At 39.8% G+C, this 26,072-nt stretch overlaps 2 protein-coding genes and 1 long non-coding RNA gene across 4 annotated transcripts in view; all 3 read left to right on the top strand.

Annotated features, from left to right (window-relative positions):
• Positions 1-26,072, top strand: part of LOC142855783 (uncharacterized) — a 237,274-nt gene that overhangs the window by 172,530 nt on the left and 38,672 nt on the right. The window lies entirely within an intron of this gene.
• LOC142855785 (olfactory receptor 4C15-like) lies at positions 9,599-10,534 on the top strand. Its single transcript, XM_075982190.1, has one exon. It carries the CDS (start codon positions 9,599-9,601, stop codon positions 10,532-10,534), a length of 936 nt encoding a protein of 311 aa, XP_075838305.1.
• Positions 17,077-25,695, top strand: LOC142855793 (uncharacterized). Of its 2 annotated transcripts, none has more exons than XR_012911544.1 (3): positions 17,077-17,151; positions 19,372-19,447; positions 25,167-25,695. It is a non-coding gene; the product is annotated as an uncharacterized LOC142855793 (long non-coding RNA). The 2 variants fall into 2 exon arrangements; XR_012911543.1 differs by lacking the exon at positions 17,077-17,151 and adding an exon at positions 18,450-18,482.

Genomic DNA, 26,072 nt, shown 5'->3' with positions numbered 1-26,072 from the left:
CCTCTCCCTGTTTTCCTATTTGCAAATTGACCATTTGTAGGTAAATGCATTAACAGTCATCCACTAATAACAAGTTTTTCTGATGAGAGCTGAAAACTGCACTAATCTAGGGTATAACAATAAGTAATTTAGGATCATTTGAATACTGTGTTCTTTTAACAGAATAATAGTAGGATTTCCCATATGGCTTATGACCTATCTGACCACTAGATATTGCCCTTTTTAAGTGTGAAGTATGGGTTCACTCTAACCACAAAGTCATGGGTTACTTGTGTACCTGTTACGCCACTATTGCATCTGGGGACATATGTTTGTCAGGTCAGTAATCAGTGAAGTTTTCAAATACTAGTGTTTGGTGAGACTGATGCTTATCTTTATTCTCTAAGAGCTTACCTCACACCTACTAAAACTGTGGGAACTAACCTTTACGGATGAGCCATTCTGAGATATATGAGACAGAGAAGGAGTATATCAGGAGCTGAAATAATACAGTTTTGTGGTATTGTATCTAAGAATCTGGTTTCATTATGCTTCTGTCCTGAAAAAAAGGTTCTACAGACTTGTCTGTAGGAACATCTTATGGAATCATTTTTTCAACTGAGGATGCTTCCTCTCCCATAATCCTAGATTGTGTTAAGTTGAATTAAACTAGCCAGAACACTATTATTACAAAAACATATACACTTATAAATAAAATATTTTTATTAGTGAATAGACTTTGCATATTTTCTTACTTACTGAATGATAGACACCTTGGAGAGAAAGTATTACAAGTAAATTCTGCAGAGAGACATTGTGTTTGATCCATTATAAAATAGTCTACTTTGTAGGACAATGTGAATAAAGTAATCACACACTAACTCAGAATTGAATATAATAAGGAGTTCTTTATTTAGGGGGGATTCACAGATCACAGCCCTCTGCATAAATGGTGAACAAGAACCAAATCCAGCAGTGAGGTGACAGAGGAGAGAGAGGGAGAGAGAGAACAGCCACATGAATGTGCACTTTTTAGTTCCCAAGGCCTCTCCCAACATGGTCCAACTTTGGCTATGATCTACAGCAAATTATAGACCATTGTCAGAGGTAGAAAAATTTTCAAAACCATCTTACCCTGTCTTGGCAAGTTGGTAAGTTTTGGCAGTCTTTTTTCTTGTATCTTGTTTGTTTGTCCAGTCTGGACTACTATGCATTCTTTCTGAAAACAATGGTATATATATATATATATATATATATATATATATATATATATATATATATATATATGGCCTTATTAAATTGAAAAGAGCACAACCTAATTTTGGATGGACATACAAATATTGTCAATTTTTGAACAAGTAAGAAAATTGTTAAATTGTTTCTTAGAATCTCATGGGATCAGAAAATTTTCAATTCCTAGGAGAACTAAGAATTTGTCTCACAGATTCATGATGTCTCAGAAACCTCTTTAAATTCCAGATGAAATGAGGTAGGGAAAATTTTGGATCTTTCAGTATGTTTTGCTCAGTAACAATGATGAACACAGATATAACATTCTCCATCTTTACTGTCAGAGCATTTTTTTCTGCTTAGATGTGGAAGAAACAGCCGGGAACAAGCAGAGACCATTTGGAAAGACTGAATGAAAGGGAGGCTATCTTCAGAATTTTTTAAAAAGTCATACTTGGTGAAGAAAAGTAAGCATATCATGTGCCTTTATGAGAGATTATTAATCTGTGATATAGTGATTTAGTATTTGGGTATTGTATGTAGCCTACTGTGTTTAGAAAGCCCTGTCCCTCTCACCTTTAAAGTATTTGTCCTTGCAACATTTTTGTAGATTCTGGTAGTCAGGTTACTACCTATCATTGTAGAAATATAACAAAAATTGGTGTTTTATTAATTTAATAAAATTTAAATAAATTTTAATTAATTTAATAAAATATAATATGTGTAGTGAGAGAATATAATAAATAATTTTAAAGTACCCATGGAGCATAAATAACTGCTGTTAGAGTGAAAACTTTGTCTATCCATCTGTTTGTCCAGAAAGTTCTTTTCACTAATTTTTAAGTATTTACTTTTTAAAGTAAATACTTTAAAGTTAATGATATTAAATATATTTCAAAATTTTATCTTCATATTAAAGTCAAACTGTTTAGAAATGCAGCACAAATTTGTTTTTCTATTATCTCTCAACAATACTTCGATTATCTAGACATATGTTAATTTTTAATCTAGTAACTCACAACCCTGAAACTTGCTTTGAAAGATACAACATTGATGTTATATAAAGAATCCTGAAACAAGAACATGATAAACTGAAGCATTACTACAATTAAATAGCTAAGAATATTGACTATAAAATGTTCCAGTTACACGAAAACACATTAATACATGTTACAGAGAAAGGATATAAGAAAGTTTGAATCAGCTCACAAGGTGAAGTCTTTGGATTTAATCATGTCTGCTTCAGTTCCTCAAAGCATAGAGTTCTTCACTGAAATCTTAGGATAACTAAGTGGGTGAAACTCTGACTTCCTTAGAGTTAGGATTCCATCTCAATTTCTCTCTTAAAATGAGCAGAATCACTAAGATATCAAAGAGGCTTCAGAAATTCCTCAGGAAGGACTTTATTTTTTTATTTTAAGGAAGGACTTTAAAAGAAAAAGAATATTTATTTTGCTTACATTCCAGAGATAACAGTTGAAAAAGTAAAGTTGAGACATGTAGGGAAATCAAGAGTAACACCGTGGACAGAGAAAAGACTAGTAATCTGAAGGGAGTGTAGTGTCCAGAAAATCAAGGAAATAAAAATGGTTAACTACAAACACAAGAAATGAAGCTTTCCTTGGCAGATAATAACTTTAGTTTAAAAATATGTTGGACTTACAGAATTTAGCATGTGGGACAATTTTATATAAAACTTCAATAAATTATTATCATTTTTAAAAAGTAGCTATTTATATTAATATATTTAAAAGTAAATATTGATAGTGGCAAACCCTCTATTCTCCTCACATGTGTCTCACAGTTAATGGAGACATTCTGTTATCTGAGGTCATATTGGCACTACAATTAGTTGTGCTGCTTAAATGAATGGTAAGCAAATAGTAGACAAGGTGGATGGTGGGCCAGGGAGGTTTATTTCCCCGGTTCTCTGCTTAGGAGATGGCTCAGTGACCATAGTTTCTGCTTTGTGCCCCCTTGTAAGGTAAGTTAGGATATTCAAGTGTATAGTTGCTATGGAAAAGTTCATAGAATATTTTAGGATAATTAAAGAGAAATTGAGTTGTATCTTAATGAGAATATGGATGTGAAACAAAAGAGAAATGACTTGGGAAAGGGTCAAGTCCAATGTGTGGTCAATAATGGAAAGATTATGACATAATGAAACAGTCCACATAAGATGCCTGAAAAGTTTACCCATTACTTCAGCTTTTGGTAATCGGAAGGATAGACTAAATGTGTGACATAGCTTTCAGAAATTGAGAAGAAATTAGATTTTATGGGTGTTATCTTGGTATTTAAATTTTCAGCTTTTTAAAAAATGACAGCATATTTTTTACTAATGGTGCGATGCCAAAAGTCTTCAAGGCGCTGCTTGACAATGCTCACAGAGATTATTGTAATTGGCTGCAGAACTCCTGCTTACATCTTTGACATGTTCAGAGCTTTAATTTCTTGCTGTTAAGGGTTCCTCACCAAAGCATAACCTGAGGCAATGTAATAATTCTTGTAGAACTTGATGTTAATAAGAATAAAATTTATGGTGGTTCACTAAGAGAAACAGCTGTGCCAAAAATTGAGTCTTTTTATAGAATTTATTTCTTAAGTGGTGTTAATATGCACAGAACACAATAATTATAGCAGAAAAGCTTAGGGAAAGTTTAGAAGGTGACAAACTATAACAAAATGATTAGGTTTTCATGATCTGCCTCAGAAACACAGAATTAGCATGGACAGGAAAAATTCATAACAATGTTTGGTACCCTCCTGAAAGCAAAGTAAATTTTAGGAATCTAGACTTTTAAAATTTTTTACAGGACTGTAATAAAGGCAGGTACCATACTGAAATGAGGGTTTATGACAAAGATACAACAGGAAATATTCTGAATTAGTGAACAACCTGGCACCTTGTCAGATCAGGACTTTTCTGATATTGTGGAATTAAAACAAAGCACAGCACTTCAGAAGTGAAAGGAAAGGATAATGGTCGTACATCAGATATAAAAGACAAACAGAAAAAGGAAAAGAAAAACTTCAACAAGGCGCTGAGAGACTGTGTTTTCCATAGGAAGGTCAGATATTCTTTATAGTACATTCATAGAATAATACAGGAGAATCTTGATACAACAGGTGGTAGAAAATAACTTCATAGAGACGTTCTGTCTAGTATTTCTATAATTGCAAGTCTTTACAATAATTATTTAAGGAAAAAGATATTGACTTAAAATGACTTTATCTTAATGTTATATTTTAGTTCTCATAAAATTTTTTGTTGACTCATTTTGAATCTTTGACTTTTTTATGCTTATGAAATGAAGGAAGACTATAAAAATTGTGTACCACGAAAAGGTTTATAATCAATGATTAAAGTATATGAGGAAATGATTTTGTGTATAAATAAAGCCTGTGAGAGACATAGGTTCTCAGAGGAGGTCAAGTCATACCAAAATGTGTTTTCTCTGTCCATCTCCCATAAAACAAAATTTAAAAGTATCTTGTTTCTTATTTATCCTTTGCTGCCCTTGCATCTAACCAATTCTGACCCTCCTCTCATGTAGAACTGGACTCTGGTACTGATGAATTTAAGTTCCCTTTTAGAAAATAGTATATATTTAAAATATCTATGAATGGTGATTTAATGTTCACCTTATTTTCTCACATAAACTTCTAAAAACATCACCTTTTTTGGAACTTAATTAGGGTTAAAGTTATAGAAACTTATGATCTTTGTAATAAGTCTTATTTACCTACCTCAACTCATATATTTTACATTGTTTTTATTTCACAGTTTTTTATATACTTCATTTTATTATAGTATAAAATTGTCTTATACTTATTTTAGAATAAAATTCTGGGACTGCAGTCCTATTTCAAAAATAACAACTGTTGCCAGGCAGTGGTGTCAAATGCCATTAATCCTAGCACTCTGGAGGCAGAGGCACGCAGATCTCTGTGAGTTCGAGACCATCCTGGTCTATAAGAGCTAGTTCCAGGACTGGCTCCAAAGCTGCAGAGAAATCCTGTCTCAAAAAAACAAAAAACAAAAACAAAACAAAAAACAAAACAAAACAAAACAAAATAATAACAACTGTCTACTGTCTTCACTGGTTCTTACAATCTTTTTGCCTCCTACTCTGAAAATTCCCTGAGTCCTGAGGGAATTAATTTGATGGATACATCCCATTTAGGGCAGAGTGTTCATATGTTTCTCATTCTACACATTGTCTCCCTGTGTATCTCTGTAATATGTTCCCATCTGCTGAATGAGAAAGATTCTCTGATTGTGGCTGAGAAAGGCTTCGATCTATGAGTATAGAAGAGTGCTATATGAGTCATTTGTGGCTATGTTCCTTTATGAGAACAATATTAGCTTTCCCCTAGGCCCTTGGTCTATCTAGACAGAATCTTGGCTTCCCAGGCAGTGGTTTGTATGGGTTCCAGCTCCTGAAGCTGGTCATAAATGCAATTAAAGATAGTTGGTCACTTCCACAAGCAATGTGTGAATGGTCAAAAGTCAGGTCACCACTGAAGAGTAGGGTATAAAAGTCACCCATTACCAGTGTATGAGTATCATTATAAGATTTAAGCTGCTGTACTCTTTCTTGTAAACTCGACTGTCCCTATGTGTTTAATGTATAGATGGTAAGAATTAAAATATCTTCTATATCTTCTTAGTGTAATTTTCCTTTGTTGTAGCGTCATTCCCATCTCTTCTGAAAAGCTTTGGTTTGAAGTCTACATTGTCAGATATTAAAATGGATTTTCTGTGCCTTTGGACTGGGTTTTTTCTACTTCTCTATTCCTATTACTGATACATCTGGTCTTTTCATAGTGTCTCAGATTCTCTCCATAATTTGTCCCTGGATTTTTTTTTTCAGATTTAGCATTTTCTTTGACAGAGCCGTTCCTTCCTTTCTTCTATCTTATATTCAATGCTTGAGATTTGCACTTCTGTCTCTTGTTTTCTATTAGTGAGGCTGGTTTCTGAGGTTCCTGTTTAAGTTCTTAACTTTTTCATTTCAATGTTTCTCTTAGTTTGGATTTTATCTTTCTACTGTTTTATTCATTGCCTTCTAATGTTTGATTGTGTTTTCATATATTTCTTCAAGGGATTTATTAATTTTCTCTTTAAGGACTTCAATTATCTCCATAAAGGCTCTTTTGAGGTCTTTGTCTTGTGCTTCAGCTACGTTGCATTTGTCAGGGCCTATTGTAGCAGGTTTTCTGGGATCTATTGGAGACAAATTATCATAGCTATTATTGATTTTTGTCTTTATATTGGGGTCTGAGATTATTGTAGTTCTTTGTGCTAATACGTTTTTTTCTTTGTTGGATGGGTGTTCCTTTCACTGGTATCAGTTCACCTCTCTAGTTCTCAGAAGAGTGGATATGGGTTGCCTGATAAGAATGCTTCTGAGATCATAGCAAGCAACATTCTGGGATTGAATGTATTTTTATGTATTAGAAGTTTATATTTAAGAACTGGAATGGAGCTGGGCAGTGGTGGCGCACGCCTTTAATCCCAGTACTCGGGAGGCAGAGACAGGAGGATCTCTGTGAGTTCGAGGCCAGCCTGGTCTACAAGAGCTAGTTCCAGGACAGGAACCAAAAAGCTACGGAGAAACCCTGTCTCAAAAAATCCAAAAAAAGAAAAAAGAAAAGAAAAAGGAAGAAAGAGAAAAAGAAAGAAAGAACTGGAATGGTTTATAAAGAGGTAGCTGAGGGGGGACAAGTAGAGGGAGGAAAGCAAGGTATGCCACCAGGATCTGCATAGGCCCATGTAAATGAGGACAGATAGTAAAGAGATGCTAAGGCAGGTGACCTGCAACAAACCTGGGATGAGACTGGAGGACTGGATTTAGAGGAAAAGAGAGTGAAGATTGCCTACCTGCTTCCTTTCACCAGTAGCTTCCTAAGGAAACCTTGTGGAAATTGCTGATGAAACAATGGAATGAGAGGACGAAATAAGCTATTAGTGAAGATCTTTGTGTTCTGCTACAGATAATTGCAGAAATGACATCAGGGCTGTAGTGGGTGGTTTACTACAGAGCTGGGTGTGAAGCTAATTGATTGGATTTGGAAAAAAATGAAGAAAGTGAAGATCATCTACCTGCTTCTCTGTAGGCAATCTGTATTTCACATTTTACATCTATTTCTACATTTCTAATTTTATCATTATTTTTATGTAATTTTTCAAGAAAGAACTTTCGATAGCCTTTTCAAAGAAATTTACTTGTCCAAGTGAAACCAAAACATTACAGAATTTTAAGAGTATAAAATATCCTGACCTCTGCCAAAGAAATGAATTAGGATCTAGACCTGAGGGGGAAAATAATCTCATAATTCTAGAGCAGTTTTTGTATTTTGTACAAATGCCATTCTATTAAAACATACTGAGTTTTACTTTGACATTTCATGCATGGGCACCACGCTCTGTGATCTTCTTACTTACTACAGTTCTTTTTTCATCTTGCTTTACTGTTGGATTTCAATTAATAAATTGTATAGTGAGTTTCTCAGTCTATCATAAATAAAGTTTGTCTGATCCAGTGACCTTATAAGGATAGTTTACTCTTGTTTCCTTGGCAATAGCCTGTGAAAAGATTTAGATTTTAGATTAGAGATTCTAGTAAGTAACTGTTCTGGGAACATTATGGAATGACTATTTGTTTAAAATTAAATATAGGCAGCATCATATGATAGACTCATTAGCTAGTAAATCCATTTCTGTTCTTTGTAAATTGCAGTCATCAAAATTATTTCACTTTTTTTCATATATAATTGCATTAATTTACTCATGGATTTGAAATAAAAATGCATATGTCCACATTATATTTTTATGTATGAATTTTATTTAGTTATATTTTTAAAGAAATTTCAGTTGTGTATGCAGGAGAGGTAACAGATTCTCTTTGAAAGCATGGCAAAGATGGAAAATGAATACATGAGATGGAATATTACCTTAGTGTCTAAAAAGATCATGTGACTATGAGTATCATTTTCAAAATTTCAATTTGACCCTTTTCATAATCCTTAAAGATGAGCATATAAGTGCTTTTTAAGTACGTTTTATAATCTCATACAAATCTTCAACTATATATATTATCAGCCTATCAAATAATTGTTGCTTAATAAGTAAACTATATAATTAAGTAGAAATAATTAAGTCTCAAGAGTCTAATTCAAATTCAAGGAATGGTTTATATGTTTCAGACATGTGCTGCTTGTGCTGCTACAAATATTTTTGTGTGAGGTTTTGATCCATAAACTTCTGAACATTTATCATTTACTGTTGCCCCATCAAGATGCCTCATTCACATGTAAAAAACAAACAAACAAAAACCTAATGCTCTGCTTTTGTATTAATGCAGAGAAAGAGAATAGAAAGAATATTCACCAGAACTTATGTATCCAGCAGCTGTAACTAAGCAAAAAAATCATTGTTCAACAAGTTAATTTCTTGAAGACCTCAAAGGTTTTGTCACATGTGCTACTTAAAATCCCAGGCTAATCATTTCTTGTTTCATCTTATAACTTAAAATATAGCATTGTACAAATAAAATTGTAATAATAACCTCCAGCAATACTGTTAATCAGGAGCCTTAGACCTGAGCAATAACATTTTCTTTACTTTTTTAAGCTTTATGGTCTTCTGTTTGTTATTTGGTATTTGTGTGATGATGGCAGTCTTCTCATATTACTTTGATCATACTTCAAACTGAAATAGATTTGAAATTTCAATTCTTCCAGTATATTCATTTTTGTAGTGCCACACACTTCCTACAGAAATTTCTTTTGTGAAGAATAACTCATTTGCAGGTACAATCTGCTTTGTATTGTACAACAAGTTTAATAAATAGCCAGCATGTTTATGTACAGCCAAAAGTACACTTTGCCTTTTCTCCTATTGATCTACAGGGCAGTGCTTTGACAGGTTCCGGGAGGCTTCTCAGCCCTGGCTCATTCCAAGAAGATTATAGAAATTATTGATTAATAAATTCTGGCTTATTGTTCATACCTGTGTTATAGTTTCAATACCATTTTATTATTTTGCTTGAAGGAAACTCAAAAGATTTATAAAAGTTGATAATTCAAAATATGAGTGATTTATTTCCACTAGTACAAGTAAATGTCTTTGCATTTGATACTTGAATTGTGAACACTTTTAAGTATTTAATAATTTATCTTTGCTTCAATACTTCAGGTTAAACAACTCTAATCATCAAAAATTTTTTCTAATTTTCAATTAAAATAGACCCAGACAAAGAATTTTTCATAAGGATCTACCATCTTTTGATGGTGACATTACAGATTTAGAAGCATCTTTTTTCTTATAACTGAAGATTTTTTTTTGTTAATAAAGTTTACTTTCACTGTCTTCTTACAAATCATGCAAAACCAGAGCATTGTCACTGAGTTCATACTCTTGGGGCTTTCACAGAATCCAAATGTGGAAAAAATACTTTTTGCTGCATTTTTGTTGATCTATCTTGCCACTGTTGGGGGCAACATAATAATTGTGGTCACCATCATCTTCAACCCTTTACTACTACGTTCCCCCATGTACTTTTTCTTGGCATTTCTGGCTTTCCTGGATGCATGTACTTCTTCTACGGTTACACCCAAGATAATTATAGACTGTTTTTATGAAAGGAAGACCATCTCTTTTGAATGTTGCATGACACAACTGTTTACAGTACACTTCTTCACAGGGGCAGAAGTAATTGTCTTGGCAGCCATGGCCTATGACCGCTATGTGGCCATTTGCAAGCCTCTTCATTATTCTTCCATCATGACACAAAGGCTCTGTGCTGGTTTAATGTTGGTATCTTGGGCAGGAGGCTTTTTGCATTCTATCATACAAATTATATTCACATTGCAGCTGCCTTTATGTGGAACCAATATTATTGATCACTACATGTGTGACTTGTTCCCATTACTGAAGCTTGCCTGCACTGACACACACATTTTTGTCCTTTTGGTGTTTGCCAACAGTGGGGCTATTTGTATTATAATCTTCTCATTATTGCTTGTCTCCTATGGTGTTATCTTGTTTTCTCTGAGAGCCCACAGTTCTGAAGGTCGATATAAAGCCCTCTCCACCTGTGGATCCCATATTACAGTTGTGTTTTTGTTCTTTGTCCCATGTATATTAATATATGCCAGACCTACATCTGCATTGTCTTTTGAGAAAAATATACTTATATTTGTCAATGTTTTGACACCATTGCTCAATCCTATGGTTTATACTTTCAGAAACAAGGAAATGATGAATGCCATCAGAAAAATGTGGAAGACATTTACAGTGGTTTCTGATAAATTTTAAAATATTCCACTTTCATTGGGTAAGAACCCTTACAATGGCAACATGACGATTTGAGAATACTTCCCAGAAAACTTCCTGCTATTACTAACATGGAAGCACATGTTTAATTTAGTATTGATGTGCACAGGAGAATTGTGATCCCAGAGTTTTGCTTCATTGTGAATTTATCTGAGGAACAGTGATTTCAAGGTTCAATGGAGATTTGTTTTAAGAAAATGTAGTAGAATACAATAGACGATCATAGTAACTGACTGTTTTTGGCTCTGTATCAATGTTAATACTCCTATATACTATTTATCTTTTACATATACTAACATGTTTTATAACGCTCACATGCACATACCTCATACACACCAACATAAAGAAGTACCCTTGAAACCTCAATCAAAAAAAATAAAGAAATCAATACTTTATTGGGCTAATACTATATTCTTCCCCTTACCGGGGAACTTCCTTGTGATCTGTAACTGACAAGGATGTTTGTGTTCTTCCTGGCCAGTGGTTTTCCACAGAAGCAGTAAAGGCATAAAAGGGTTTTAGCTCAGGGCAAAATAAAGGTTGCTATTCTTCCACCCGAAAAGAAGCCTCCGTGTCTCAATCCCGGCACCCTCCCAGGCTGTTCCACCAGTGTGGCAATTGCCCTTTTAGATCAGTAACTTATGAATTATATTTAGAATAATAAATCTCACTTGTGATTTAATTAGCTGGACTAGGTGCAATAACCATTACCTGCCAGTAGGTGTCACTGTGCACTTGGAGCCACATGCTTGGTTTAAATCTGATTTTAGGTTAAATGATGAAAGATATGCTTAAATTAAGAAGTTGTTTAGTATAAATCACAGACTGTGTGGTCTGTGAAGTTCCTTGACTGTTCAACAGCCCCACAAGACAGTTGGCAGAGGGAGGCAGTGCTCCTGCTCAGGATAGAGGGCACATTGTCCAAGGCACTGGCGGAGATGGGCTGGGTGCAAGCTCCTCAGCTTTTTCTGCCCTGGCCTCCCGCATCTCTCCGCCCACACTGCCTGAGCTACCGCTAGCGCAGAAAAAAACGGACCCCAAAGTCAACCAAGAGCGGCTAATCAGGGCCAATGTGAGGGAATTCTATGCCCTGTGGCTGACCAGAGCCACCAGAGACTCAAGTGGCCCCACAAACCAGGCGCCAGCTGTAGAAGTTAACTCAATTTGGGAAATAACCAGGCCTGCTTAAAGATAAACAATTATATTTTTACTTATTATAAGGGGAAACTCATGCCACAAGAATGGGAAGCCCAAGTTCCACTGTGTCCCACAGGAAACACCCAGAGAGAGCGAGCACCTGGTCTGCCCCAGTTTTTCTTCCTGGGCTCCAGGTAGCCCTGCCTTAACTAGGTTCCACTTCTTAAAGATGATTGGTTAACAAAGCTTCCCCCATCACAGTGGGGGAAACACGAAGGTAACTGAGGGGTAGGGAAGCTGGTACTGAGGCATTTGGTATGGAACACTGGCATCTGGTGTGACGTGGAGGTTCCCAGGAGGCACTGAGGCAGCATCAGGGACTCAGGAATCCTGCAGTACACTGAGGGACTTGGGAGAAATGCCAAAGTAGCCTGTGGTCTGCTAAAGAGGGTCACTGGGGCACAGTAAGGCAGCCTGGAGGAAAATACGGCAACTAGGGAAGACACCAAGTCAGTGGAGTGTAACACCAAGACAACCTGGGAGACACCGAGGTAGCCAGGAGAATACCAGGGGAGATGACAGGCACTGAAGTAGTCTCAGGGACACTAAGGCATCTGGGAGAGACAAGAGGGAGCTAGGGGGCACCAACATGGTTGGGGTGGGGGAAACTGAGGTAGCTGGCAGAGGCACTAGGCAGCCTGGGGTCTACACGGGGGACACCAAAGCAGCATGGTGCTTACTGAGGCACTCAGGCGTGGGACATTTTTTCATCAAGGGGAGTACCATAGCAGCATTGGGGAACAGTTAGGCAGCCAGAGGGGACTCCCATGCAGCCTGAGGTAGACTGTTGCAGGTGGAGGAGTGCTGAGGCAAGGGTAGGAATGGGCTTGGGTCACTGAGGCAGACAGGGGAGGGAAACTGAGGCAGCCTGGAGGACATTGAGGTAGCCATGGGGCAGGAAATGTGGTAAGAGTCTAGCAGAGTCACTGTATAAAGGGTAAACATCAGAACAGTTTGGAGCAGGGAATTTTGGCACACACCTTTAATGTCAGCACTCTGGAGAAAAGAAGATCCTGAGTTGGTGTTCAGCCTGGTCTTCAAATTGAGTGCCAGTACAGTTAGGGCTGCAAAGAGAAAACCTGTCTTGAAAAACTGAAAACAAAGAGAGCCTGGGAAAAAGGGCTAGAGCAGTGAATGTCCAGGGGCCCAGTCATTACATCAATGACCTCTGTTGAATGACCAGTTTACCATGAAAAGACACCTTCCACTGTTGAATGAGCTGTGGGCTGCATTCCTGCCACCCATCTCCCAGCTGCCTGGCTAGCTTATGCCCCAAAATAACACACAAACTGTATTCATATAAACGCTGCTTGGCCCATTTCTATTACTGTGTGTAGCACCACGAGGTGGTGACTTATCTTGCCTAACCCATATTTAGTAATCTGTTAAGCACCAGTCTTACCGGGAAAGATTCAGCATGTCTGACCTGGTGGCTTGCTTCATCGCATCTGCCCTGGAGAGCAGAAGCATGGCGTCTGAGCTCACTTCCTCTTCCTCCCAGCATTCTGTTCTGTTTACTCCACCCACCTATGTTCTAACCTATCAGGCCAAGCAGTATTTTTATTAATTAACCAATGACCTTCCTCCATCAGTCAACCTTGGTGAAGCCAATGTACAATAAAGGTAACAGAACAAGTTATTTAAACAAACATACATACATATAAGCACAAAACCTTCCTGGGGTTAAAGAAAAAAAGAAAGTATGGCAAAGCAGTGGATATTTTTTTCATTCCAAGACAATTATATTTTTGTGTGTTTATGTCTAATTATTTAATTTTACTTTTACATTTCCTCTCCTATTTTATTTTTTGTGGTTTTTTTGTGACAGGATTTCACTATGTAGTCCTGGCTGTCCTAGAACTTGCTCTGTAGATCAGGTTGGCCTGTAACTCACAGAGACCCACCCACCTCTGCCTTCCAAGTGCTGGGATTAAAAGGGTACATCACGACCACCTAGCTGCATTTACTTTTCCTATCTATCTATCTATCTATCTATCTATCTATCTATCTATCTATCTATCTATCTATCTATCAGTCTTTCTGTCCATCCATTCATCCATCTATCCATCCACCTACGTCTATCATCTATATATCTGTTTGTATGTCTGTCTGTCTATCTACATCTATCTGCCTATCTATATCTATCATCTATCTATCTATCTGTCTGTCTGTCTGTCTATCTATCTCTCTATCTATCCACCTATCTGTCTGTCTATTTATCTATCATCTATCTATTTATCATCTATCTGTCTATCTATCCATCTATTTATCATCTATCTGTCTATCTATCCATCTATCTATCATATCTATCTTTACTTATTTATTTATTCATTCATTCATCTATTATTTCCTCCCAACTCTGGCCTCCCTACACAATTAAAAACATTAACCTGACATTAAAAAATAATAGATAGATAGATGATAGATAGATAGATAGAGGATAGATAGATGATAGATGGATAGATAGATGAGAGAGAGAAACAGAGAGACAGAGAGATACAAGCAAAGGGGCTGGGGATGGAATGAAGCTTCAGGTGTTAGGTTGAAAAGCTGAGCTAATTTAGAGTTCTGTTCTCAGCAGTGTGTGCGTACACTGGGGTGCACACTTTTATTTTCAGTACTCAGAACAAAGCAAGTTCTGGTGGTTGTTGGGACTTGGGGCAGCATGAGAAGAAGCCTAGATGCTGATTGCAAAGTGAGTATTTCTTTGTCTTTTTTAATAAATAAAATTAAAAAAGAGACTTGAATGGCATGAAGCTGCCTGGATCCCAGGGCTCGGGGGTACCCTAGACCAGGGCTTATCCCTTCCTTCATAAGTGAGATCCCCAGCACGGCTGTCTCTTGTTTGTTTTATTCCAAGTTAATTATATTCATGTGTGTACTTATCTATTTTATTTTAACTGTATTGTTTATCTTTATTTATCTATGCCTGTCCACTCCAATGTCTCTGGCCTCTCTCAAGGTGCCTACCCTATTTTTGTGTTACAGAGAGATATTTACTTATTTATTTCTTGTACCTAGACTTGTGTGGGTTCTTGGATACCATACCTGAATAAACCTTTTTGTGGGGTGTGTCAGAGAAATGAGCATTAGAAACACTGGATTCAGCACAGTAGAGCACATATTGAATGCTGAGGTCATCTTCCAACAGCTGCTGTGGGGTGGGGTGGGAAGCTGGTCCTCCATTTCTAGCTCCTGAATGCTGGGATTACAGGCATGGGCCAGCACATCCAGTTTTTGCAGTACTGAGAGGATAGAATCGAGGGCTCCAGACACCCTAGTTTATATGCCAGATTCATAGGACTGCTGTCTCTCACTTGTTATTTTTATTCCAAGTCAATTAAATTTATGTTTTTTTAGATTAATTTCTTTTCATGTGCATTGCTGTTTTGACTGTGTGAAGGTGTCATGTCCCTTGAAACTGGAGAACAATCCACAGGGCTTGCTGGCTACTAGATAAAATGAAATCTAAATTAAAGAGTGAAGTAAAATCAAGTAAGCTAAAAAGACACATGAGCATGGAGTTGCCTCAGAAAGCTGAAAAGAACTGACTTTGGAAAGCAGCATGGAAGGAAGCAGCTTCTCCCCACCCCATCTGCTTATTTCCAGTGCCTGAGTGTTGGGGGTTGCAGATATTGACCAGCACACCAAGTTTTATGCAGTACAGATGACAGGACCAAGAACTTTGGGCACTTAGGCCAGGGCTCCCTCCTTCCCAATAAGCCAGGCCCCAGTACTGCCTTCCTTTGTTTGTTTGATTCCATGTTTATAGACTTTTTTATTCAGTGAATTAGTTAGGACCAGGACCTATCTACGTGGCCTGGGAAATTACTAGCTGGATCAGACCATCCTCCAATTCACAGAGGTCCACCTACCTCTGTCTCCTGAATGATGGGATTCAAGATGTTTACCACCACATCAGGCTTCCTTTTATTTCTGTAACTCCAGGAAGGTTTTCCACTCTGTTTTTAATTTCTTGTTCTGTTACTTTATTATACATTTAGTTAGTTGTTTGTTTTTGTTTGTATTTTGGTTTTTCAAGACAGGGTCTCTCTGTGTCACCCTGGCTGTTTTGGAACTCACTCAACACCAGGCTGGCCTGGAGTTCACAGAGATCCCCCTGGCTCTGTCTCCCAAGTGCTGGGATTAAAGGCACACACCACTGCCACCCGGCAAGAAATGTGGATTTACAGACAGGAAAAAACCAGCAGAACACAAAACAAAACCAAACAAAAAAACAGGAGGCCATGGGGACCGTATGGCAGAGCACCAACTGATTCCCTAGTTTAGCCACTGGTGATCACTCAGACCTGTGTTCTCCACATTCTGGAGGCTGAGGCTGAGTGTTGGTGGGTTACAGAGTGAGTTCTAGGATGGCCAGGGCTAAATAGAGAAATCCTGAGAAAAGAAGACAGACAGACAGACAGACTTTCGTTCAGTACCTAGGCTTCTTCTCATTCTACCCCTACCCCCACGGCTTTGTTCTGCGTGCTGTGGCAACACCACAGTTTATGCACTGCTGAGGCTAGAAGTTCTAGGGTCGCCCTAGACAAGCTCAGTTCTGGACCCAACACCACTGGATGTCTCATAACACTCCCAGTAGTTTTCCTTTGCTTTTATTTACTTTTTAAATGCCACGTTAACTGATCCTTTTAATTTTTATTATTTTTAATTCTGTGTGTAGCTTCACTCACATAAGTACAGGGGCCCAGAGAGGCAGAGCCATTGGGTTTTCTAGAGTGGGCAGGCATAAAAGAGAAAGAAAGAAAGAGAAGTAGAATTAAAAAAAAACAAATATAATTAATTTGGAATAAAACAAACAAACAAACAAAAAACAAACAAAAAACAACAACAAACAAAAAAAGCCAAGGTACAGCAGTACTGGAGACCTGACTTATGAGCGTAAGGGGAAGCCCTGGGTTACATTTTTAGTGCTGCATAATTGGGGTGTGCTGCTCCATTCCTGTAATCCTAGCACTCAGAAGCTGTGAGGAGAACCTAACCTTTTCCAACGCCAATGTGGACCTTGATGATAATGTTCTTGAGTTACCCTGTGCTCTCTGTGCAACGTTGTCTGATTAGCCTCCTTCTGAATTTGTATTCTTCCTTTTAAAACTGAATTCAGTTATTTACATTAGCCAGAGACCTACTGTTGAATTTGGCATAGATCTCCAGCCAATCTGGGACGGAGGGAAACCCCCTGCATTGTGTTCCTTCAGCTCACTGGGTCCAGTCATTCATACTTCACTAGCCAATCAGAACCTTCCATGGACTGTCAGAAAGGAGGATTCTTCAGGGCTCCAGGCTCTAATTTTTTGCTGAGGGAGTCGGAAGTTGTCTGGTGTGCTAAACTGTGGGCTTCCCTGTGGGAGAGTGCAGGTCAGCTTGGCAACCGCGCCACGGTGAGTGAGCAGCTGCTGTCCCCAGACTGGAAGGAGTGGGAAGAGTGGCCGGCCATGGTGAATGAGTGGCCGCTTCCCCCAGAGTGGATAGAGTGGCCTGCTGCACTGCGGTAGCCGGTTTGACGGGTCCTTCCCCACCTGGGTGGGAATAAGTGGCCAGGCGCAGAATTCGGCATGTTTCTGCGTGGTCCGTCCCAGGGAATGGCCAGCAGCCCGTTTACCTTCACTCCACGGGCTGCATCTGTGCAGGGCATTGGGAGCAGCGGGACTGCGCTTAGGAAAATTTTGTTGATGTCATTGAAATGCCGGTGCCTGTGCTATTTGTATTGTTCCTAAGGGAGGCAGATTCGCCAAACTCGGAGAGCCCTGGTCTCTCTAGTATCTTCCAGAAGTTCTACATTTTTAGCATCTAGGTTTAGGATCTGTCTGGAGTTAATTCTATGGAACTTGTAAACAGTGTCTCCTGTGTAGAGTAGCACTCCACTGCTAAACTGTGATGTGAAACAGTAGAATTGATGGTAATAAAATTAATGGTATAAGAATTCACCAATTCTTAGGAGCCAGTAAGTCAAAACTAGAAGTAAATTAAGGGAGTGCTGCATCCCAAATACCCCAAAGTAGTATTCTAACCATGTCTGTTAGAGTTTAGTATGATAAGATGTGTTTGTTCACCAGAATTAGCTGGCCATTAGGAAATGATTCCCATAACAACAAGATAAACCGGATTTACAACCAGCTAAAAAGCCCACCTCTCCATCAAAGGCTTCTAACATGGTGCTTAAAGGGCCATTAAACAGTCACAACCAACATTAAGTCCCATGTGCCATGAAGATATATTAATTCTAGAAGAGCTGCGATTCCAAATGTTTTCTTGAAAAGTGGTTTTGAGTCAGTTTCCTATGTAGATTGAGGTGGACTTGGACCCTTTCTGGAACCCTTTAAATTCTTGGTCTGTAGCACCACACAGTTCTAAAATTACCAGTTTGAGTCACATAGTGGACTGTTCATTGCAGTAACAGGGAAAGGATTTGCATGTGGAGCATGGCTTCTCCCTTCAGACCAGAAGAGGAGGTACAGTGTACTGTGTACACCACAAGGGGAAACAGACTAGGTGATAGCTAGTTAGCTCACAGACAGTGAGCTAAAGAGGTCTCCATCATAAAGAAGGGTCTGATAGGGCAGGGTGAGTGACTTTCTGTGTAATTTAATGTAGGGTTAAGCCAGCCCCTTAGGGGCGGGCTTGCCTCGGGCAAATGTTTACTGATAAATGGGCTTGCAGGAGCCTGGTGTCCCTTTTCCTGCTTCCTGTGCTATGTGGGAACCTCGGTTCTGTAAGTTTATTTCTTCATTAAAGCTGTATATATTTCTTTACAATCTGCCTGCATTTATTTACGCCGCTACAATTTAATTCTTTGTATTAATTGCTTCCATGTTCATGAAGACAGACAAAATTGGTAGGTGTACAATTTAGGGGGGATAGCTTGCTTGAACTACTGAGTATTCACTTTTCAGTTAGGGAACTCTTCTACGCAGATATGTGCAGTCCTGGTTGACACAGACAAGTCAGCTCAGAGGTGGAGACTCAGGTCATTGCATTGGTGTTTCAGTTTACAGCAGGAAGCAGCTGACAGTTCCATACAGGACAAAGTCATATAATGTCTTACTAATAGCATTTTCTCTACCAAAGAAGTGCTTAGTCTTTTTCAAAGTCAGTATAGGTAAGTGTAATTCTCGTTATTTTATTATTTTAAAAAGTCAATTATTAGTATCATTTTTAAAATTTCATTTTCTTTAATGCATTACTGCTCTAATTTCTGTTTCCCAGTGTTTCCTGATCATTAAGATTTTTATTCCATTTTTTCTTTAGTGCTATCTATTTATTTATTTGTATCACTTTAGAGCAGTGGTTCTTAACATGGGGGGGCTAAGGCTCCCTTTGAGGGATCAAATGACCTATCAAATGAATTACTTAAGACTATTGAAAAGCATAGATATTTATATTACAATTCATAACAGTAGCAAAATTACAGTTATAAAGTAACAGTGAAAACAATTTTATAGTTGGGGTGTGGTCACCACAACATGAGGAACTATATTAAAGGATCAAAGCATTCGGAAGGTTGAGGACAACTGGTTTAGATCATTGTCTCCTATATCTCAGGTTTGCCTTACACTTATTGAGAATTGCTTTGAACATTTAATCCTTCCTCTACTGCACAGGCCTGGAAAGACAGTCCTTCATCTCCTTCCAGTCTGGGCCTTGACTGGTCTGTACAAAGGAAATATAGACCAATGAGTGAGTGTCCTCCAACTTCTCTGGCTTTTTGGGGAAGCTTAACAAACGAAAAGAGACATGTGTAAGAATTGAGTTCACTGACAAACTATAAAGCAGGTATAGTCATAGCACAGAAAGGGAGAGGCAAGAAGGAGGGTGAAAGTTTTCCTGCTTTGAAAGTAGTTGATATTAGCTATAGTGATATTTCTTTTTTTTTCTTTTGTCTTTTTTCTTTTTGGTTTTTCGAGACAGGCTTTCTCTGTGGTTTTGGAGCCTGTCCTGGAACTAGCTCTTGTAGACCAGGCTGGTCTCGAACTCACTGTAGTGATATTTCATTTGTATTTCAATAAATAGATAAAGCTTGTCTGAAGATCAGAAAGTAAAACAGCCCCACTGGCCTACCTTACAGACTAGCCAGTGGTAACACACACCTTTAATCCCAGTAACCACACTAGTTGCCATAGAATCAGGTTGGTGCATGCCTTTAATCCCAGTGGTGCACACCTTTAATCCCAGAACTAGAGAGGAATATAAAATGGGAGGAAATAGATCCCACGCAGTCTCATTCTGAGATTCATGGAGTCAGGATTTCCATTTTGAACTGAAGTAGAGGTAGGAGCTAGTAGCTGCCTATTTTACTTTTCTGACCTTCAGGTTGAGCCCCAATTTCTGTTCCTGGGTTTTTATTAACCATACAACAATTAGCAATGAGCAGTGAGGTAGTCAATTTTAAATGATCAATAAAAGTCCTGACTGGCCATTTCTCAGGTTCACAGAACAGACAAGCAAGAATCTGGATAAAGAACTGAACTTTTGTGAAAACGAATAACTGTAGTTACGCTAGTTCAATCAAAATAGAACTGGATAAAATGGTGTGCATTGCCTAACATGACTGTTTTCCCAGTTTAAGATGTATAACCTGAGAAATGGTATGAGCGTTACTTGGTGTGCTTTAATACAAATCCATTGTCTCTGGAGCACGTGGCTGTAAAGCCCGATTCAACTTTTTATCGTAATTTTTGGGATTATAGTTACATCATTTCTACTACTTTTCCTGCATCCAAGCCTTCCCATGGGCACTTCATTGTTTTCTAATCCATGGCCTCCTTTTGTTGAACAACAGGTACTGTTTGGATGTGACTTGTGTTTGGCTGTAGGACCTCCCAGCTATGAAGCAAAGGGTTGGCTGGTCTGGACATTGAGTGTGTAATTAGATGTGAACACAAAGGACCCTGTGTCTTAGAAAAGGAACAGGATGTTCTCTGGGAGAATGGAAGATTCTACTAAGCTACACATTTCCCAGACTAGGTCCCTGTGTGACTTCGGGTAGAAGGGAAGAGCTGTGATGGCATGTGCTGTCTGAGGCATTTGATTCCTGTTCACCCAGTATGGTAAATGGTTAATGTCTGTAGCCCCAGTTGGGTAGTTCTAACTCTGGGAATGCTGAGCAATCAGGAGCACCAGTGGGGGGTAGCTTGAAGGTTCTTTCCAGGATTCTCCTTTATAAGATTCAACTGTTCTGCTGTAGAGAGCCTTAAGGAAAACCACAATCCATGCCATGGTGAGTATGGGGGCCTTTGACCCCAGATTAGGACCACTGACCCCAGAGCAAGTCTGCTGAGCTGTTAGAGCTGCTGGGAATGGGATGAACCATGGGCCAGACTGTGGTTCTCTTGGTCCATGTGTTGACCTGGGCAGTGACCCTGGACTTATGAGCCTTGCTGAGTGTAAATTATCTGAGTAGTGGGAGGCTCTGTTGTCCTGGCATGAGAGGCTAAGATGCTGGTAATATCACTGTCCAATGTGCATATCCAGGCACTGATTTTGGAGTGCAGTGGGAAGATAGATTGGAAAGTTGGAGGTCTGGTTTCTACAAATCTTGAACATTGCAGTTGTCTTATAAATGTTACAGATAGTTTAGAAAGTGGTAGTAAGGAGGTGATGGGGACCATCCTTTAGCAATATATGATTAGAATGCTCTTAACTTTCTGCTACCACAGCCACAGATGGTGTGATTCAGGAAGTTCAGTTCCAGTGCCCAAAGGGAGTTTCTGAGCTGCAGAGGTTTCTCAGGTTAGCATGATGATGGGCAGGTGGTTAGGGCAGATGCCACATTTTGTGCCATAATCCATGTGGCAGAAAGCAGACATTAAATTACTTTCTATATTGTTTTGTGACTGGGTACCATTGGGGCTGGGTTTTCCTGAAACCATGGAGTGTAAGGGGCTGTAGAGCTATAGTAGGCTCTAGGGAAAATCACTTCCATTTGCAGAGAGGACTCTAGAGATCGGGCCTTTCTGTTTGGAAGAAATATCAATAACTGGAGGGTAAGAAATATAATAGTCTAAAGGTCACTTTGAGTTAATTTTGTGGGAGTTGTGAAGTGTGTGCTCATTAAATTTCTATATACATAGTATCATAGATAGCTAGGTAACATTGGTTACGATCACAGTTTTCCTGGGCGAGTTTCTGTAGAAGGGAGCTGTGGGCTGCGTTCCTGCCACCCGGCTCCCGGTCGCCTGGCTAGCTTATGCCCTGAAATAACAACACATAAATTGTATTTATTTAAGCACTGCCTGGCCCATTATATCTAGCCTCTTCTTGGCTAACTCTCATATCTTGCTTTTACCCATATCTAATAATCTGTGTAGCACCATGAGGTGGTGTCTTACCAGGAAGATTCTAGCCTACGTCCATCTTGGGTTGGAGCTTCATCAAGTCTGCTTCAGAGAGGAGAGGCATGGCGATTGCTTCACTTCCTCTCAGCATTCTTTTCTGTTTACTCTGCCTACCTAATTTTCTGTCCTATCAAGGGCCAAGGCAGTTTCTTCATTAACCAACAACATCAACTCAAAACAGAAGACTCCCATATCAAGAGTTCTTTAATCTTTTGATTAAAAGTGGACTGTATTTTTCTGCTTTTGTTCTTGGCTTGTTCTCTCTACCCCCTTAATTCTTTTATAAATATTGTACACATTCTTAACTATTATAGCTTTTGTGGTAAATATAGAAATCACATTTTGTCAATGTGTATACTATTTTTTAACAATCCCATTGAGCATCCTAAGTGTTTTCACTTTACATGCAGCTTTGGAATCAGATTTTCTGATATAAATTGCATTATATTCAATTTATGGTCCAAATTGAACATATATGAAATATCTAGAGGTCTTTACTTTAGACAAAAGGCAGTTTAGCCCAATGGTCAGCACTCGGCAGTCAAAGCGAAATGCAGAAGGACGTTGTTCTGCACGTGTCTGTCTTCTGTCTTCTTTGGAGGGAGCAGAGAGCAGCTGCTAGGAGCCAACCTGTCTCTATTGTTCTTGTGAAAATTTTTAATAATCAAATATTTAAATATCACATTCCCCAGATCTCTGAGCAGTTGAGGGCAAAAAACTGCTTATAATATAAGGTTAGTGGTGGAACTGACAATGGTAGAGAACAGCTTAAGGGACTTAAAGGTACATAGCAGTTTAAATGATATGTATTATTATGTATAGAAAGAGTGAACAGGAATTGGGCAATGTGGACGACTCTGATGGGCCCTATCAGAGACATGCCATTGCTCAAAACACATGTAACAAAGTTAACAGGAGGATTTTAGTGAAAACCGGGTGAGGAGGCAGGGTAAGACTGGGAGTAAAACCGGGAGAGTGTGGTCACGTGACCTGGCCCTCAGCCAAGATGGCAAAAAAGTCACCTGACCCATCTGGCCCTCAGCCAAGATGGCAACTGCCCCATGTTGTCTGCTCTATTGGTGAGCTGCCATGCCATAACAAAAGCCGCAGAGGGGAGGGGCAAAAGGCTGGAACCCCAAAAAATGGCCATTTAAAAATTTTTTAAGGTAGTTGGGGCCATTTTGGACAGAGACTGATAAGTGTGAGGCATTTAAAGCATGAGGCCAGAGTGATAGGTCTGGATGGCTTGGCTCCCATGGTCAAGACTGTGAAAACACCCGCAAAAACCGTGGCACCTCAAGCCTACAATGAGAACGGCTCCCCGTTAAGGCACGATGCAGATGGCATGAACACCCTGGCCCTGTGAACAGGCATCTGAGCTCACGGGGGAGGGGTGTGCTATAACCTGGCTGAATCGACTCCAGTCTCTGATGGGAGAGGGATTCCCAGGCAGGAGGGATTCATCCAAGGTCAGGCCGCACTGTAGAGGATGAACACCCAGACCCTGTGAACAGGCGTCTGAGCTGGCTAAGGCCAGCCATCTCAGGAACAGGCTTAGCACAGGAGACAAGCTGAATTGAATGCCAGGGAAGGGAACAACCAAAACCCTGAAAACCAGCGGTTGGAGGTCTCCCATCCCTAGAAACCTCAAAGGGTTGCTGGGAGCTCAAAGGTCAATCCCTTGGGTTAAAAGAGATGGTTAAGCTGGCCGAGATGGAGACACTCACGATTAGTTGATTTGTTGTTTGGAGGAGCTGCATCCAGGCAGATGGAACACATGGGTCATTGTAGAGAAGGTTCTCAGGTCCTGATTCTGCCCCAGGAGGGAGCTCAGAGTCCCGGATGGCACCTAAAGTAGGAACCCCGGGTAGAAGTCCGGGGCACGTGATTACATGACCACACTCTCCTGGTTTTACCCTGCCTCTTCACTCGGTTTTCACTAAACTCCTCATGCTAACTCTGTTAAATGTGTTTTGAGCAATGGTCAAATGTTTTGATAGGGCCCGTCAGAGGCGTCCGTATTGCCCAATTCTTGTTCACTCTCTCTATGTATAATAATTGTTCATTACATCTCATTTCAGACTACAAAACATAAGTCTTATATTTTAAACTGGTATGTACCTTTAAGTCTCTTAAGCTGTTCTCTACCATTGTCAGTTCTGCCACTAACCTTATATTACGAGCAGTTCTTTCCCTCTCTCTGCATTTTTACAAATGTGAATCTTACCTGTTGAGAGCCAGTGTGGTAAAGCTCAGACCCAACTTTCCAAACAAATTCTATACTATAGTTATACCTGATAAACAGCCCTCAACTGCTCAGAGAACTGGGGAATGTGATATTTAAGTATTTAATTATTAAAAACTTTTTCACAACAACAAAAAAGAGACAGGTTGGCTCCTAGCAGCAGCTCTCTGCTCCCTCCAAAGAAGACAGAAGACAGACATGTGCAGAACAACGTCCTTCTGCATTTCGCTTTGACTGCCGAGTGCTGACCATTGGGCTAAACTGCCTTTTGTCTAAAGTAAAGACCTCTAGACGTGGACAGAATCGCTGGAATCGAAAGCCTAGCTGCTCAGGTCAAGGTAGGCCTGTCTTCCTACAGATTTCTTAGCCCACTTAGCTCTCTTCTGGAGCCTGGCAGGCCCTGCACTAAACAGCAAGGCTCAAGTGCAAACTTCAGCGACCATGGAGGACCCAAAAAAGAGTAGCTCTGGGTGCCAACCAAGTATGTTCTCTGTCATTTTTTAATCAGTAACTCAAGTAAAATCTTAGACTTCTCAAAGATCTCTGACAGTCTGACAGCTGAGAGGTTTTGTCAGGTTGAGGTTTTGCAAGGTGACCTCACCAAACAAATTTCAAATCAAATTTATCTCTTATGCCACAGTCATTATACGTCTAAACCTTCTGTTTTCACAAACCCAAGGAGTCCGCGTGAGTTCCAGGGAGCCAAATTAAGAAATCCACCTTAAACAGGTCAGATACATCCCCCTCAATTCCCTGGTCCTAACTTTTTTTTTCCTTAATTTAACTTTGTTCTTTGTTCTGCCAATACCTTAAACAGGATAAGAGATACCAGACATTCTCATGCCACAGACATCAGTCAGAAACAAAGAGACCAGCTATGCCAGGATGTTCCCAGCACCCAGCCTTCTCTCGTGCCCCCCCCCCCAAGACGACACCCACAATCAACCGGAAGCAGTCTTGACAGTTCGCTGCCCCAGTTCCTTTGGGCTGTGGTGCCTGGTCTCCTGCTTTTTATTATAAGGAAGAGCTGGGAATGTTGTGCTTTCCTGTCGCTTTAAGGGACAAGCCACGTCCACTCCCATTACCTCTGACCTGCCTGCCCACCATCTTGGGCCCTTCATTTTCTGCTTCCTTGACTTGCGTGCTTTTTATTATAAGGAAGACCTGGGAATGTTATGGTTTTGGTCCCTTCAAGAGACAAGCCACACCCATTCTCCTCCCCATCCGCTGAGGCAGGCTGATCTTCAGCTTCCGGCCTGAGCTCGTCTTCTTTTCCATCTTCCTCTCAGAGAGGCAGCTTCGCTTCTGCCTCTCTCCCCACTTCTCTGCTTCCCCCCTTCTCTGTCTCTTCTCCTCTTCTCTCTCTCTCTCTCTCTCTCTCTCTCTCTCTCTCTCTCCCTCCCTCTCTCTCTGTCCCCCTTTTCACCCTTCCTCCTCCATAACCCCCTGAATAAACATTCAACCTCACCCTACATGTCATGTCTATCCATGTTTCTGTTTTCTGCCCGCCCGCCACGTGTCTCCCTGCCTGGAACCAGCCATTGCTCAGGGACCAGAAGCCGTCTCTGCCTGGGGCCCACTGCCTGCTGCCACATGGCCCACCACCACTGCTCTGGGACCAGCAGCTGTCTCTGCCTGGGACTGGCTGCTCCCAGGGCCTGCTGTCTGCCGCCACATGGCCCGCCACCGCCACCGCTCAGGCCACTGCTCTGGGACCGGCAGC

Source organism: Microtus pennsylvanicus, chromosome 8 (genome assembly GCF_037038515.1).
Source record: "Microtus pennsylvanicus isolate mMicPen1 chromosome 8, mMicPen1.hap1, whole genome shotgun sequence".
NCBI classification, from domain to species: domain Eukaryota; kingdom Metazoa; phylum Chordata; class Mammalia; order Rodentia; family Cricetidae; genus Microtus; species Microtus pennsylvanicus.
Note: the sequence above shows the minus strand (reverse complement) of the source record. Positions and strands in the feature narration are given on the sequence as shown.

What these genes read in the sequence shown, in the direction of transcription:
- LOC142855785 (XM_075982190.1), top strand. Translation starts at nt 9,599, where the DNA reads ATGCAAAACCAGAGCATTGTCACTGAGTTCATACTCTTGGGGCTTTCA.